General features: G+C 43.5%; 1 protein-coding gene across 9 annotated transcripts in view; it reads left to right on the plus strand.

Moving 5' to 3' along the window:
• Positions 1-14,229, plus strand: part of FRMD4A (FERM domain containing 4A) — a 353,071-nt gene that overhangs the window by 301,630 nt on the left and 37,212 nt on the right. For all 9 annotated transcript variants that reach the window (XM_079304345.1, XM_079304340.1, XM_079304339.1 and 6 more), the window contains exons 10-11: positions 184-241; positions 2,062-2,148. In XM_079304345.1, coding sequence (XP_079160471.1) covers positions 184-241; positions 2,062-2,148 — 145 coding nt within the window. The remainder of the gene's footprint in view (positions 1-183; positions 242-2,061; positions 2,149-14,229) is intronic.

Here is a 14,229-nt window from a genome sequence, read left to right on the forward strand (position 1 = left end):
ACCTTTGTTTTATTAGGAACTATTTCTACAGCACTGTAAATATAATATGTAACTATGCTTCCCATCTCATGCAATGCTTCATTTTTAAGCATTTCTTGGCATAATAATTTATTTATCAAAGTTTTTTTCAGATCATCCTCTCAGCTTCTCAGCTGTGTTATTCTCTTCTGTGTTGTTTTGCAGTTACATGAGCATTGTAGAATCCCTCCCAACATATGGAGTGCATTATTATGCAGTAAAGGTACGTGCTACAAGAAGGGTCCTTCACTGATTAAACTCTTGTTGGAGAGGGAGGGAGAGAGGCACAAACAGCCATTCTGCTCTCAGAATACAATACACTGCTGCTAAAGTCTCGTTTCACTTCCTGAGGTAGGATAAACTTATTTCAGCTGTGTGTGCATGTTTAGTAAATACAGTTCCAAAGAGGAAAATCCTGTTCTTGGAGATAAAACTCTTGCAGTCCTATTGTGCTGGAGTGTTCAGCTCAGTCAGCAGCATGGTAATGCCACTGAACCACCACCAAAGGGACAAGCCAGACACATCTCTGGCAGACAATCCTTTTTGTAGCTCCAGGAGATCAGATCTTTCCCAGATGGCAGATCCATGAACATGCATCTAGGGCCAGCCATGACCTGCACACTGCAGCTCCCCTGACATGAGATATGTAGATGGGTACAGAGATTGAACATATTTTCAATGCCAAAACAGTCTTGTACTCTAGAGATAGGTAACACATTTTCATCCCCAAACAGCTCTTCACTTCTATATGGACTTCATGCATGCAGCTATTCATGAAGTCCCTCATTTCTTTTGTCTAAAGATTTATCACCAAAATTTCCAGATTATTATTATTATTATTATTATTATTATTATTATTATTATTATTTCCCTGCCTGACCAGCTGCATAGATTTGTTATTTTTTTTTAAGTAGAGAAATCAATAAACATAGAAAGAAAGCTAGAAACACATTCCCCAGAGCATATTTCCTCATTTATCACCCCTGAAGTTTTGATGTGTGTCATCATTATCTCTGTGCACAGATCATATGGTTTTTCATAAATCTGTAATGTCTTGCATACATGGGGTGCTATAAAAACTCAAGTATCTGACTGTACCTGTCTCAGGAGATGCATTTCTAGTCTATTCCTGCTAATAGGATGTAATAATAAAGTTGTTATTATTATTTTGCAAAGAGCATTAGCCTCATCTTTTCTCAGAGGACAGATCTTTCCAGCACCCTTTGCAACCAGATCTCTTGGACTACTCTGGAGCAAGAAAAATCTAGTGGATTGGGCTGGACATTCAGTCCTGCAAAGACTTGAGAGCTATTCCAGTGAGCTCCCCATGGTCAATAAGCAGCAGTGAGCAGCAGTGAGGCAGCAAATATTGCACATAATAGGGTTTGCTTCTGCCTGATATGGGGGTTTTGGTTTTGCTGTGTTTTATGCTGCCATTCTCTATCACATTAACAGAACAGATGTAATTTCATTGAGGACTTCAGCTCAGTAAATTGCAGAGACTGGGATCAGATATCAGCCATTACTCCATAAGGACATTTTATTGCACACTCAGACACAAAGCAGTTGGGTCTGAGCCTGTCAGACCTTATCACTTGGTAGCTCTCAGATCCCATTACTGCTGCATTTTCAAGACTAATGCTAAAATCCCTCCACATAATTCAAGTCAGCTGGGTGATTCACTTTCCTTCCTCTCTAGTATCTGAGTGTTCAGACTGTAAAATTTACAGGGAAGAGAAAGAGGATGCACCACTGCACAAGGGACCCATGTCAAAACCTCCTCACCACCCCAACAGCATTTTGAGTAACTTGATTACATGTGATGTATTTTAAATTGTTTTATATGCCATAGCCAAAAGTGAAACAGATCTCTTCTAAACACTATGGAGCTTTGTGACTTGTGGGAACTTGGCAGGGGGAAATTTAACAACACCCATTCAAAGATACTACTTAGAAACAAATTTTTGTCTTGAGCAACAGCACAGGAAACCTCCAGCATTTCCCCCTTGTATTCAATATGACTCCCTCTGTTTTCTCTTTCAGGACAAGCAGGGAATTCCATGGTGGTTAGGACTTAGCTACAAGGGGATTTTTCAATATGACTACCATGACAAAGTGAAACCAAGAAAGGTAAGTGTGTGCCTTTCTACCAAGGTCTGGGCTTGCCACACATGTCATAGCTTGAGTCAAGGGTGTGATGTACACCAAATGCTGGCATTGATTCATGTGATTTTTGAAGGATGTTCATTTCTCCCAAACTTGTCTCAATGTCTGCAAAGAATTAATGGACTAAAGTAGCTCATAATTTATTAAAAATTGTGGTGTTTGGAGGAAATAAGCGTCACTTAATCTTGCAATTTACATTTCTTTTTTGTGTGATTCATAAGATGTAGATGGGAACTCAAGGACTGATCCTCTTAGGTGCTGGAGGCCTTCCATTCACTGGCAGTGGTGGATTGGGGGTGCTCAGCCAACCCCTGATATTGTATTGTCAAGCCATAATTTATCTGAGAGAGAAAGGGATGAAGAGACAGGAAAACTGCTTCCATTTATTGCAAAAAGAAAATTGCATTATTTTCTCAGGACCAGCATTACATTTGATAAGTAACAATTTTCCTAACTGGAGAGTTAATGTCAAAGTAGCAGGGAAAGATGACTTTCAACACATGCCTAAAGAAAAGGCATGGGAAGTTTTGATTCTTGAGCTCAGCCTATGAGGGGCACCAGTGTGTTTGGATTTTCCCACCTAGGGTGCCATCTAAAATAAAAAAAGCTCATCCCTGAGCATATGCCCTGCAGGTGGGAATGTACAGCCTGTTAGCAACAGTGTTTGTTGCACTGCAAAGCTGTGGGAACATCGGGAGGCAAGGCTTCAGGCTGGCTTCAGGCTGCAGAACTGGATGATTTGGAGCAATTAGGCAGCTCTTCCGTGGATGCAAAAGCTTCCACAGTGAATCAATGTACTGTATTTCTCTTTGCATTGTCTCTGTACCAGTTTTTCTTTCATCTCCTCTGGTCACATTCAAGTTGGACAGTGCTTGGTACTCATAGAGAGCAACTTCTATTAAAATGGACTAGAATTAAGGTTTTGGTAGAAAACTGAGCTGCTAAGAAGGCAACAAGAGACAATAGGTTCATCAATTAGCCTTTTGTTCACTGAAGGCTACTAATGGAACTTTTATTCATTAAAAGAAAGGATGAGGAGAGTAAGGAGGTCTTCAAAAAGACTAAAAGACACATCTATTTGGGATCAATCATTGCCTGCTGGGCAAGCCATCCTCAACATGGCAGTTTAAAACATGCCTAGGCTAGGTGTTTGCACCCACATATCTCCAGTAGTGCCAACCCCCCAGGGAAGACATGTACATAAAAGATGCCTTCAGAAGTCAGTCTTAAGAATACAGACATTTCTTTGGAAGAAATTAGTGCCCTGCCATGACAGGACTCAGCCTTTCACATATTATAGCAGTTATTGCCAGCCCTCTTGGGATGAGAGGGTATCAGAAGGAAGGAGAGAAGAGATGAGGTGCTCTGATTGCATTAAAGGAGAGACATTTCCACCAGAAGGGTCAAGCCTCTTTTCTCAGCTTCTCTACTTTCTCCTCTCAGCTGTTCAGGGTGATCTATTCTGTAGCATTTTTTTTGGAGCTTGATAAAATCTTTGCCAGCCTCTCTGTGTCCCCACTAGTCTACCTCTAGCACTCACACTGCACCTGAAATCAGGGGTTTTAGGCACCTCTGATCCTTTTTCTGCAAGTGTAACCCTAAAAAAATAAGGTGCTGGTTTTCTCTTTACTGGGAATTATTTTTTTCGGCCTCAGCAATCGTGTGAAATCCAGCAGACCCAAAACAATGGTGCTGCCTTATGTATAAACCACTAAGAACTGTGGCAGAAGTGGTCATTTATCTGTGAGGGAAGGTTGGGTGGGAAGGGAAATCAGGAATTTCCGGGCTTGGATCTGTCCATTGCCACAATCCAGAGACCACAACAGTGAAAAGCCAGCCTAGATGAGCATTTCTCTGTTACATGATGCTTGCAAACCCCATCTGTTGGCAGAGCTGTTCCAAAATGAGCAGCCTGAATCACGGATGGGACATGGACAGAGTGGCTGAGTCTGCATTATTTCTCCATGGAGTGATTTTACCTTCTGTGGAGCAAGTAAAAGGACTTCTTACCCTACACAGGTGGTAAAACCCCTCTGGCGAGAGCAGATCAGCTGCCTCAGCGAGGCGTAGTGTTTAATCCTCTTGCTAATTAGATTGTAAAATTGCACTCAATAACCCTGGTATCTGCAAGCAGCCTGCCACAGTATCTGATTCATTTGACTGCACCAGCATGCACTGGTTCAAGTCTTAGCTGTGCAAAGGGGAGGGGTAGGTAAACCTTACTGAACTTTCTGCAAGGTAAAATTAGTGGGGGAGGGGGAAAGAGGTTGTGGCTTTTATGATCTTTAATATTTTGCTCCCGCACTCTGCAGATGCCAAAAACAAATTGAAAACTGACAATGGTAAAATAAATCTCCCTGGAAAAAAACACAAGCAGCTGAAATCAAGACATTTATATTAAGCACATATAAAAACCTTGCTTGTCTTGTGAGAGAGATTGTAATGTTTTCCTATATGTCATCCTAGTTAGATTTCCACTTGTGCTTGTGAGTAAAACTGTAACACACACTGAGCAGCTGAACCTATCTCGGGCGATTCCATTAGCAGTCACTCAAAACCATGATTTCATTAAATTGCTGGAGTAAATCAGCCATGTGTCTCTAGAAAACTAACCAGGTTTGTCAGCAAGTTAGCTGAGGCTGGAGAGGGGAATTGAGGCTGAGGCAGGGCCAAAATTTCATCCTGCTTGCACTGTTCTCTCACTCAGGCATCAAGTTCTCCAGCATTACTGGGGATGCAGCTGAGGTGGGTATCTGGCATCTAGTCCTGGGTGGTTCAGATGGGAATGCAGGGCTATTAAACTGGAATGCAGTTGTACCTAGACAGCAGAGACTAAAGTGTCTCTGTATTTCTATTTTTATGTTCCTTCCTGCTTATGCCTGAATTTTGTGGAAGCCCTGAATCTACCCAAAGCCATCATATTGAGGCTCATGCTTTTTCTTCTGTCTTTTGAGTGCTAGCTCACAGACCCAGTGAGCCCTGTCAAAGGCTTCCTCTTGAACATTGCCTGTTCTAGTGCAAATTTGGTCCCTGTGAGTTATAATCTGCTAGCTGTTCATTTTTAGGTATGAAATAATTGCAAAAAGTTTTGGTATACTACACAAAATCCAAGGCTCCAGCTGAACAAGAAGAAGGGAGTATCAAGTGTGAAAAGATGGCTGCTGTCCTGCCAACCATATATTGAGGCATTCTGGAAGCTGGGCTTGCAGAACCAGTGTCATTTGTGTAGAGGCAGCTCACAGCTTCCAGGGTGGACAGAATCCATTTCCCTCTATGTTAAACTTAGCTTCTACAAACACTTTCTTGTGAAAAGACCAAACCCATAATTTTCAGAGAAGGGTCATTAGAGGGTGTTCTGCTTGAATTTCAGAGCAAATGGAAAGAAAGCCAAGGCACTGCAGCAGCCCCATGTGAGCATTTGTCTGTGAGTGGTGTGTGTCCATTTTGACCAGCACACAGGGATGTGACTCCACTCCATCCCCAGAGACCTGGACACACAGAGCCACAGTGTAGCCTGGAGCTGTTTGATCTGCACACCCAAGTAGTAGCACTAGGCATATCTCTGTTGTTCTAGTGAGATATTCCCACTGATTTAAGAGCCCAAAGGCATTTTTTTAGTGCACACAGCTTAACAGTTAGTAAACAATTAACTCCGAGCTGAAGAGTGAATGATTAACAAAGTCAGCCAAAGGATTTCCATATGGCAGATAAAAAGACAGAGAAAAAGTCTACCTTATCACCAAAAATAAAATTACCTTAAAGGAGAGTCTGGTAACGTTTAGTTGCTTTTTAAGAGATACATCTATATAGTGTTATCTCATTTTCTTCTATAGAAAGCTAGTGGTAATGAGACCTAAAGTGAGCCTTTTTTCTCAGACTCATAAACATTATCACTGCTTATATTATCTGGTTACTGAAGAGAACCCAAAGGGAATAAAGGTTTTTAGAAATAAGATAAAATGTCAGGTATCACAAAATTCAGCCACAAATGAAACTACCATTTCTTCTCAGCATTACCCTTTCTCTAAGAGTAAATGAAGCATGCTGTGAGAATGCTCTGTCCACAGCAGAAAGTCTCCACAGCAGTCTTTGGGTTCTCATGACAAAGAATTTAATTTTTAGTTTGCAGTGTCATCATGAATCCAAAGCAAAAGTAACAGGTTGCCTTCCTGTCTAAGCATTCAAAAATAAGAGGTGAGTTGGATCCATCCTTCCAAGCAATGCAGAGCACAAGTAAATTCAGTAGTTTTAAGTGTCTGATCAGAGAAAAATCACCTGCTTGTCAAAAACATAAGCAAAGTAATCAGCACGTTAATTGTGTCCAGAAAGTGAAAGATTGCTGTCCAGTGCCACTTGGCCTTTCCCAAACAACAAGAGACAGAGTGAACTTTCCCAATTCCAGAGGCAAAATGAGATATTTACACAGGAGGAGCAATAGCCTAATTAAGAGCTGCTTTATTGCAGAACAAATAGATCCTCTCTGCTTTAGGGCATAATGAAGCGTTGTCAAGTCAGTAATTGCACTGATGGAGTGGTTAAACTTGTGCTTCCTGTGGTGAAGGAATGACAGACCAGTAACTTAAAAAAATATAAAGTAAGAATTGATGTGAAAAGTACAGAAAGTAGTGAATGATGGGGAGGAGGAAGCTGACAAATTGGTCTGTGTCCTAACTGATCATAGAACACCAGGAGGGTCAAAAAGGCAAAAGAAACATGAAATTCAAATTAGTTACAGGGAGCCCAATTCACTCACTAAGCTCGCCACGTGATACAATAGAGACCAAGAGTTCAGAAGGATTGAAGGTAGCAATAAAAGTGTAACCTTCCATCCAGTGTTTTAACAATGAGTTATTTTCAAAGAGGATTTTGGGAGGGGTTATAAATCCTCATGTTCAGGGAGGGTGTTTGATTTGACACCAGGTTGGTTTCTGTTGTCAGAGGTATGGAGCATGTGTCTCATTCCTCTCACTAGCATGCTGCTGAGCCACAGAGTGTATTCAGGGCTGCACTTTCTTTAGGGCATCCAGAATCAAGGTCAGAAAATGTATTGGACTCATGCTTCATTGCAAACCTTTGTATTGCAGACAGGGATAGAAGATTTCAAACTTACAAATGATAAAAAACGAGCAGAAACCATTTCCAGGAAATAATGGTTTAAAAGCTCAGGGAGTCTCTGTGGCATTGCTGTAATAAATTATTCACTGTGATTAGCAGGCTGTTAAGGACTACCTGCTGACTCCTTCTGCTCTGCATTTTCATTTCTCTTCCCATTGCTGATCCTTTGTGCTTCTTGGATTATGGACTTGGCTGTAAACTGAACCAGTCTTCAGGTCACAGTGGGTTCATTTTGTAGTGCAGAAATTCAGTCTTGGTTTAGTATTTGGAAATGAGGAGCATGGAAGGAGGGAGACATACAAAGCGAGGTTCCTTACCACACTGCTTCTTCTCATAGAGAGATATTGCTCACCCAGTTTCTGTCCTTAAAACATAAAACCCTGACCTGCAACCACTGAAGAGCAGACACAGTTTAAAACCTTCCCCTGCTGAAATGCCCTGTTCCATCCCCTTAGACAGGAGACAATGTTCTCACCAGCACCTTTTATCCTGCCATTTGCCCTTGGTTTGGGGCTGCTGCCATCCAGCACCAGGCACTTCCCCTTTCAGCACACACTGCTCCTTGCCTTGCCACTGTGCCAAAGAGCTGCCAAACACACTGGCAGCTGAATAAATTACATCAAAGCACACTGGGATGGAAAGCAGGATTATGTCCCTGACACTGAGAACTTCCACAGGATTTGGCTGGACATGCCACTGGGCTGTGATTCAGTGAACATTTCTTTTGGCAGCAGTATCAGCTGAAGTGGCCTTTAGCGCTCTCCTCCCCATCACAATCCTGCCCCCACTGCTCACTTCCTCCCCTGGGCCCCTTCCTCAGCCATCCTTGTATAGTTGTGCAGTTGGGAAGGAAACTGCTCCAGGGAAGGGATCAGACTGGCTCAGCACCACCCAGCCATAAAAAGTGGTCACTCTTAACCTCGATCAGTTCCCAATCCCATTCACCATCTGACCCCCAATCAGAATCCTACAGCAAAGCTGTAGGAGCTGGATATGGATACAGGCTGCATAAATCATTGCAGCCAGAGAAAGAAACAGCCATTAACCTACACAGTAACTTCGTGGAGCGAGACAAGAGCTTCACAGCTCAGAACAAGCTGGAAGGAGTTCAACTGCATGGAATTTGTCATGGTTGAATCAGGATGAATTAACAGTTAGGTAAAAGGTCATCACCACCACTTTTTCCTCCACATAAAAGCTGGTAAAAATTTGCTTCAGTCTCCCAAACAGGGCTGATTTCAGACAGGTGAGTAGATTATCTAGGTAAATGAACTTTTTAGAATCGTACAATTAGTCATGCTGAGTTTCCATTGTGTAGGTAAATAAGTAGTTTTATCAACTACAATGCTTGCAAACATTAATACACAGTCTAAGGCACTGCTGCTCTATAAAGAAGCCAGCACTTTTCTGGTGGTTTAGTGTGCTGTGGTGACAGCATTAGACATACAGTTCCCAGGGTTTTCTGTGAGAATTTTCTGTGAGAAATCAGAAAGGCTAGAGCATGACATCCCATTCCATGATCTTGGCAAGTCAAGCCCATGGCTACCATTAAATATAGGAGTAGTCCCATCAAAATAAAACTCCCTTCTCTAAGTCCTTTGTCGTATTCAGGTCTTAAAGAGTAATTCTGTGTAAAAGCAGCAGCCAAGTCTTAAATGATTCTGCAGCACACAGCAGGAACTTCAACAAGATGCAAGGACAAATCCCTCTGCCAGCACAAAGTGAAACAAATTGGACCTCAGAGCCCTGGAGTTAGGGTGGAGATCTGGAGAGGGATTGAAACCTCCTTGAGCACTTAGGCTTGGCTCTGAAGGGTTAGCAGGCTCAGGCTCCTCCACACCCCACCCTGCTCAGATGCTGTCTCAGAATGGGCATCCTTTATCTAATAAATGGTATCTTGTGCCAGGAAGGAGAGCTCTTCCATGCAGAAAGATCCAGTCACTTTGATATCCTTTCAGAGAATAAAAGGGAGAAATTTTAACTTAAACCATTCAGGAAAAAAGGTACTTTGTAGACCTATTGATTTAGACACACAGCATAATGACAGCAATTCACAATCTAACAGCAGCTACCAGATATACATGTGCAGTGAAAGTGGATTTGGTTGTACATAAAGTCAAGTCTGATCTCCCAGTCTGTGTACAGTTATAGACACAAATATCAAGTGGCATTATTTAGACAAATAATGCTTTGTCCAAATAGCAGCTCTTCCCTCTGTGATCTGATGCTCTGCTGTATCTCTGAGCCAATAAGCCACTTTGAAATTTAGTAGGGAATTGTGTTTCCATAATGGAAATGAATGCAGAGTGGTTATTACACAGATCTAGACGCGATTTGTGTTTGGTCAGAAATGTTTGCTGGGCTGGTGTGGTCCCACAAGAACAGCACACAGCAAAAGGGATCTCAAATTGGACCAGAAATTGTTTGTCTGTTTGGCAAAAAAAAAAAAAAGAGGTCTGAAGCCTGAGGCGAAGAAGTAATTAGATAGTGAGCTGGGATTGCTGACAGACCACGGAAAGTTCTACTTAGCCAAGCCATTCTCTCATTCCACGAGGGAAGGGAGGACGGCAAGCCTCTGGGAAAATCATTGGTAGGGCTTTAACCACATCAAATCACACTGGAGATCTTTTCCTTTTCTTTTTTTTTTTTTTTTTCCTTGTTTTGAGAAGTGAAAGAAAATTAAATACCCCAAACTAATACAAATGAAGGAATGAATGGATGGAGGACTAAGTTACGGTGCAGCAGCATCCCCATCTCATGACCCAGGGGCACCCTCAGCAGTGGGTCACACTAATTCACAGGTGACAGCCCACAGAAATCTCTTGGTAAATCTGCCCCTGAAACAAGAGCCCATTTGTTTGAGTTAACATGGTGCTGTTCTGCCTGGACCAAGTCCTTCCTCCTTCACTCTAACTAGTTTGACAGAGGTATGATTGATGGGAACAGGGTTGGCTTGAGGCAGAGCACAAATCCATGCCCGGAAACCATGGCCCCACTGAAATCACTGGGACAAAACTGCCATTGACTGCTCTGGAGCTGTGATTTCCATAGTGTTTAAGGCCAAAAAGGGACCACTCACAACCTCCACCCTGACCTCCTGCATAACTCAGCTCCTAGAATTTAGCCTGCTGGTTTGTTCAGTGGAGGAAATTACATTTCCAAGGAGGAATTTTTTTTTGTTATGTTTGTTTTGTCTTTAAACAGCAGGACAAAAGACTTGGGAGTTTGTAGCTTCACTTATGCAAGCTGTGTGAAAATACTGTCATTGTTTTAGTTCCATTCTTCAGTACCAGTTTTAGTATTGGGATGTCATCCAGTGCTGTCTCTTGCCCATAGCATAGGCGAGGGAAGGAGTTGTATTGGGCTGTTAGAAATGTTCCACATTATTTCTCTGCCTTTCCTAGAAGCCATTCAGAGCATCTAGTACTGGTGATAGTCCATGCATTTGGTGGGATGATTGTTCCTTCTGCATAGTGTGATTTAACAAGGCATTAATCATCTAGGAAGCAGCAAGACTTGAAGGACTGGGAAATGCCATATAGGTCAGCAAGTCCAACAGCAATTACAGTTGGTCATTTATTAGATCTTAAGAACCAAAGGAAAATATGGGTCAGAAAGGCCTCTGGAGGTCTCTAGTCCAAACTCCTGCTAAAAGTTGGGCCATCTTCAGAGTTTGATCTGGTTACTCATGGCCCTTGACAACCTGCACTGATTGTTTTGGGACTTGGGATTTTAATTTATGTATCTTCTAATAACTTCCCTTGTTGCAACCCTGCAGCCTGTGTCTGTTGCCTCTTACACTTTCACTGGGCACCTATGAGCAAAGTCTGTCTCCATCTTCTTTGTAAATTTCCTTTGGGTCATAAAAAAGAGTAAACAGCAGGTAGAGCCTCTGTAGATTTCTGCCCAGCTGTAGTTCACATGCCCCAGTTCAGTGCTGAGTCTGGCTCTTCTGGGCACAGCAGGCAGAAAACTCTATCAGGGACCCCATGCTCCAACCTCAGAATTTGGAATTATTCCAAAAGGTACCATTTGGACATGTTTCTCTAGGTACCATAGTCCAGACAGCACTGTGCACCAACCTCCAGGCTTGCCTTCAGCAACCCCCTCAGTCCTGTGCCTGAGCTAAAGGGCAGCACAGGAATAAACCTCATTACTGCCAGGGCTCCCAAATAAATGGCACAGTACCTCCACTGAATACTCAAGCAAGGCTCCCTGACCACAAAGGGACAGAACACAGCCCAGTGCCTAATTCAGGTCCCCACACCTCTCCAAAAGTCCAGGTGACCCAGGCCATGAGTGACCAAGCCAGAAGCAACCCCTGATATTTCATTCACAAAAGACATTCCCTTCTTTATCAGGAACCTCCAGCATTTTTTCAAATACTCTGATGCTGACCCTACCTCTTGGCATGTGCAAACTCCACAGTATCAGCCTCATGGTCAATAAAAATGGTAAAAAATCCTTCAGATTCACATAGCTGAAATGGATGCAGATCCCTGGGCCTCCTCTCCTCCAGGCTCAGCTTAATTAAGGAGCAGCCAGCAAACCACAAGTGTGCTCACAAAAGAAACTTGTGTCTGAAGGGTTTTGACTGCTGCTCTTTGTAACTAGTCACAAACATCTGGTGCCTGGCAAGCTTGCCAGCCTCTTGGAAGGGGTTTCCAGTGAGAAAATTCATGTAGGTTGCACCTGAATTCTCTGCATCACACCATGAGCACTCAGCTCTCTCTCCTGGCTCCTCTCCTAAGCTGCCAGCTTTGTACAGGCCATTTCTGGCACTGTTTTCCCCATCATGCCTCCTCACCCACCCAAACACATTTTTAACAGTGCATGTGGTCTGATGGGAAACAGTTATTCCCTTGAATGCTCACAAGTTGATAAGCAGTTTTTCAAATTCAAGGGATAGTTCCAGTTTAATTGGCATGATGAAACAGAGATCACAGTGGGGACAGGCCCCTTGGAGGAGGAAGGAATAAGGGTAATTCTTTTCTCCTCTTTCACTAGCCCCTTTCACATGTATGTGTGAGTGTGCAGCTATACTCAAAACCCAGTCTCACGGATACTTCCTTAAGTGTCTGCTGAAGATAAATCATCTCATGTGCAGCCTGCAATGATGGCCACTACCAAAAATTGTTCCCATCTGAAAGCTGCCCAGCACTGCATGATCCAAAATGAGCTGCTGACCTCAGAAGAGAACTCAGCAGGCAAACCACCACATCACAGGCTTGGCCCTCTGCAGCACCTCTAATTGTGCCCTTGTCTGTGGGCACTCAGTGAAGGCAGATACTCAAGGGCAGGAACTGTGCTCTAAGCTTGTGTTAATGATTGACTTTCTCCTAAGCCCCCATTCCCAGTGTGTTTGGGGAGATGCTGTCCCAGTCCATGCTGAGGTACTCTTTGTCAAAGAGTCACTGCATCTCTGATACAATCCCAGTAAAACCAATACAAATTGTCCCACCGACATGTGCAGACATGGGATTTGACACAGGAAATTAACCAAAGACAATCATAAACCCAAAACCAGACCCAGTCTCGGTGCAGGGGGAGGCAAACCTGCCATGAACATGGATGCTTTGACTCAAACCATCCCCAAAACCAGCATGCATCTGTTGTCACTGCATTTCCACAAGATCCTGTTGAAATTACGACCAGCTCCCTGCTGGGGCTCTATTCCCCAGTGAAGCTGCAAGCACCAGCGTGGTAAAAGAATCTTGATGGGTAAAAATTATGCTTCCATTTAGGAAGACCTACTAATGGCACCTTCTGCATCTGTCACTGCATTACCAACATCAATTTGAGACTGTATATAAGGCAGACAACTGGTGAAGAGAACAGCTTGCTTACATTAGGAGGTCTGGCTGAAGGGGCACCTTTGGCTTTGTTTCTCTGGAGGGATTGTGATCAGCTAACAGGAAAGTGGATACTTTCTTGTGGGTATTTACATTTTTGCAGATTGGATTCCTTTTGTATAGGAAGGGGGAGGACTCTCAGATCAATGTGGGGAAAAGGTGTGGGACACTGTAGAATCCTTGGGGAGCAAATGGAGCACAATTACAGCAATGGTAAAATGCACGTGTACATTTGGGAGAGCAGAGCTATGGAATAAAAGATAAACTGGTTGTGGGGTAACTTTCAACTCCTCCCTCCCAAAGAGTCTGGATTTGCCTTCTTCTGCCAAAAAAAACAACAAAATTAAATATAAAAATGCAGCAATCTGGGAAGCTGCTCCAGTGCCCAAAACGTAGGTGTCTAATGCTGTTTTAGGCACTGCTGGGGATCCAAGAAATCTGTGTGGGGCTGGCAAATACAGCACCGGACCTATGTCAGGCTCCCTCCCACTCAGGGGTCAGGCAGGGAACCCTGGGGCATGGAAAAGGGCACTCCATGCCTACATTTGGGCATCTGAACAGCTTCCCCAGAGCCCTGTGTGTTTGGACAGTTGGAGCTAATCATCGAAGAGAAACGAGAAACAGAGCTTCCCTTAGCAAACAGCACTATGAGATTTGGTAGCAGAGAGGGTAACATAGGAAAGGATCCGAGCACAGGGAACAGTCCGGCAGAGTCAGAGGGGGAGGATGGGCAGGAGAGCATCCAAACAGAGCAGCTGCCAGCAGCTCAGGAAAGTTTCAAATTCCTTCTGTGCCACGCCGAAATTTAGTCATAAATGACAACGGGGGACCTGGGGACAGAGGGATATTTTCTGAAGGGTGTGATCTGCTGGCTTTTTAGACTCTTATGTGTTCCACATGTCTGAGCGCCTCCCAAACACGTCCTCTGCACATGCCGTGCAGCACAGCCGCGCTGTCCTCCCCGCCTTGCATTCGGGCATCTGGGAGCGCGGGGAGATGTTTTCAGCTTGACCCCAGTTGTTGTCTGTGGGAGTTTAGGCCCCAAACTTCCTTTTCATGCCTTTGAAGCCAGGCACTT

Source organism: Erithacus rubecula (assembly GCF_903797595.1).
Source record: "Erithacus rubecula genome assembly, chromosome: 4".
NCBI classification, from domain to species: Eukaryota; Metazoa; Chordata; class Aves; order Passeriformes; family Muscicapidae; genus Erithacus; species Erithacus rubecula.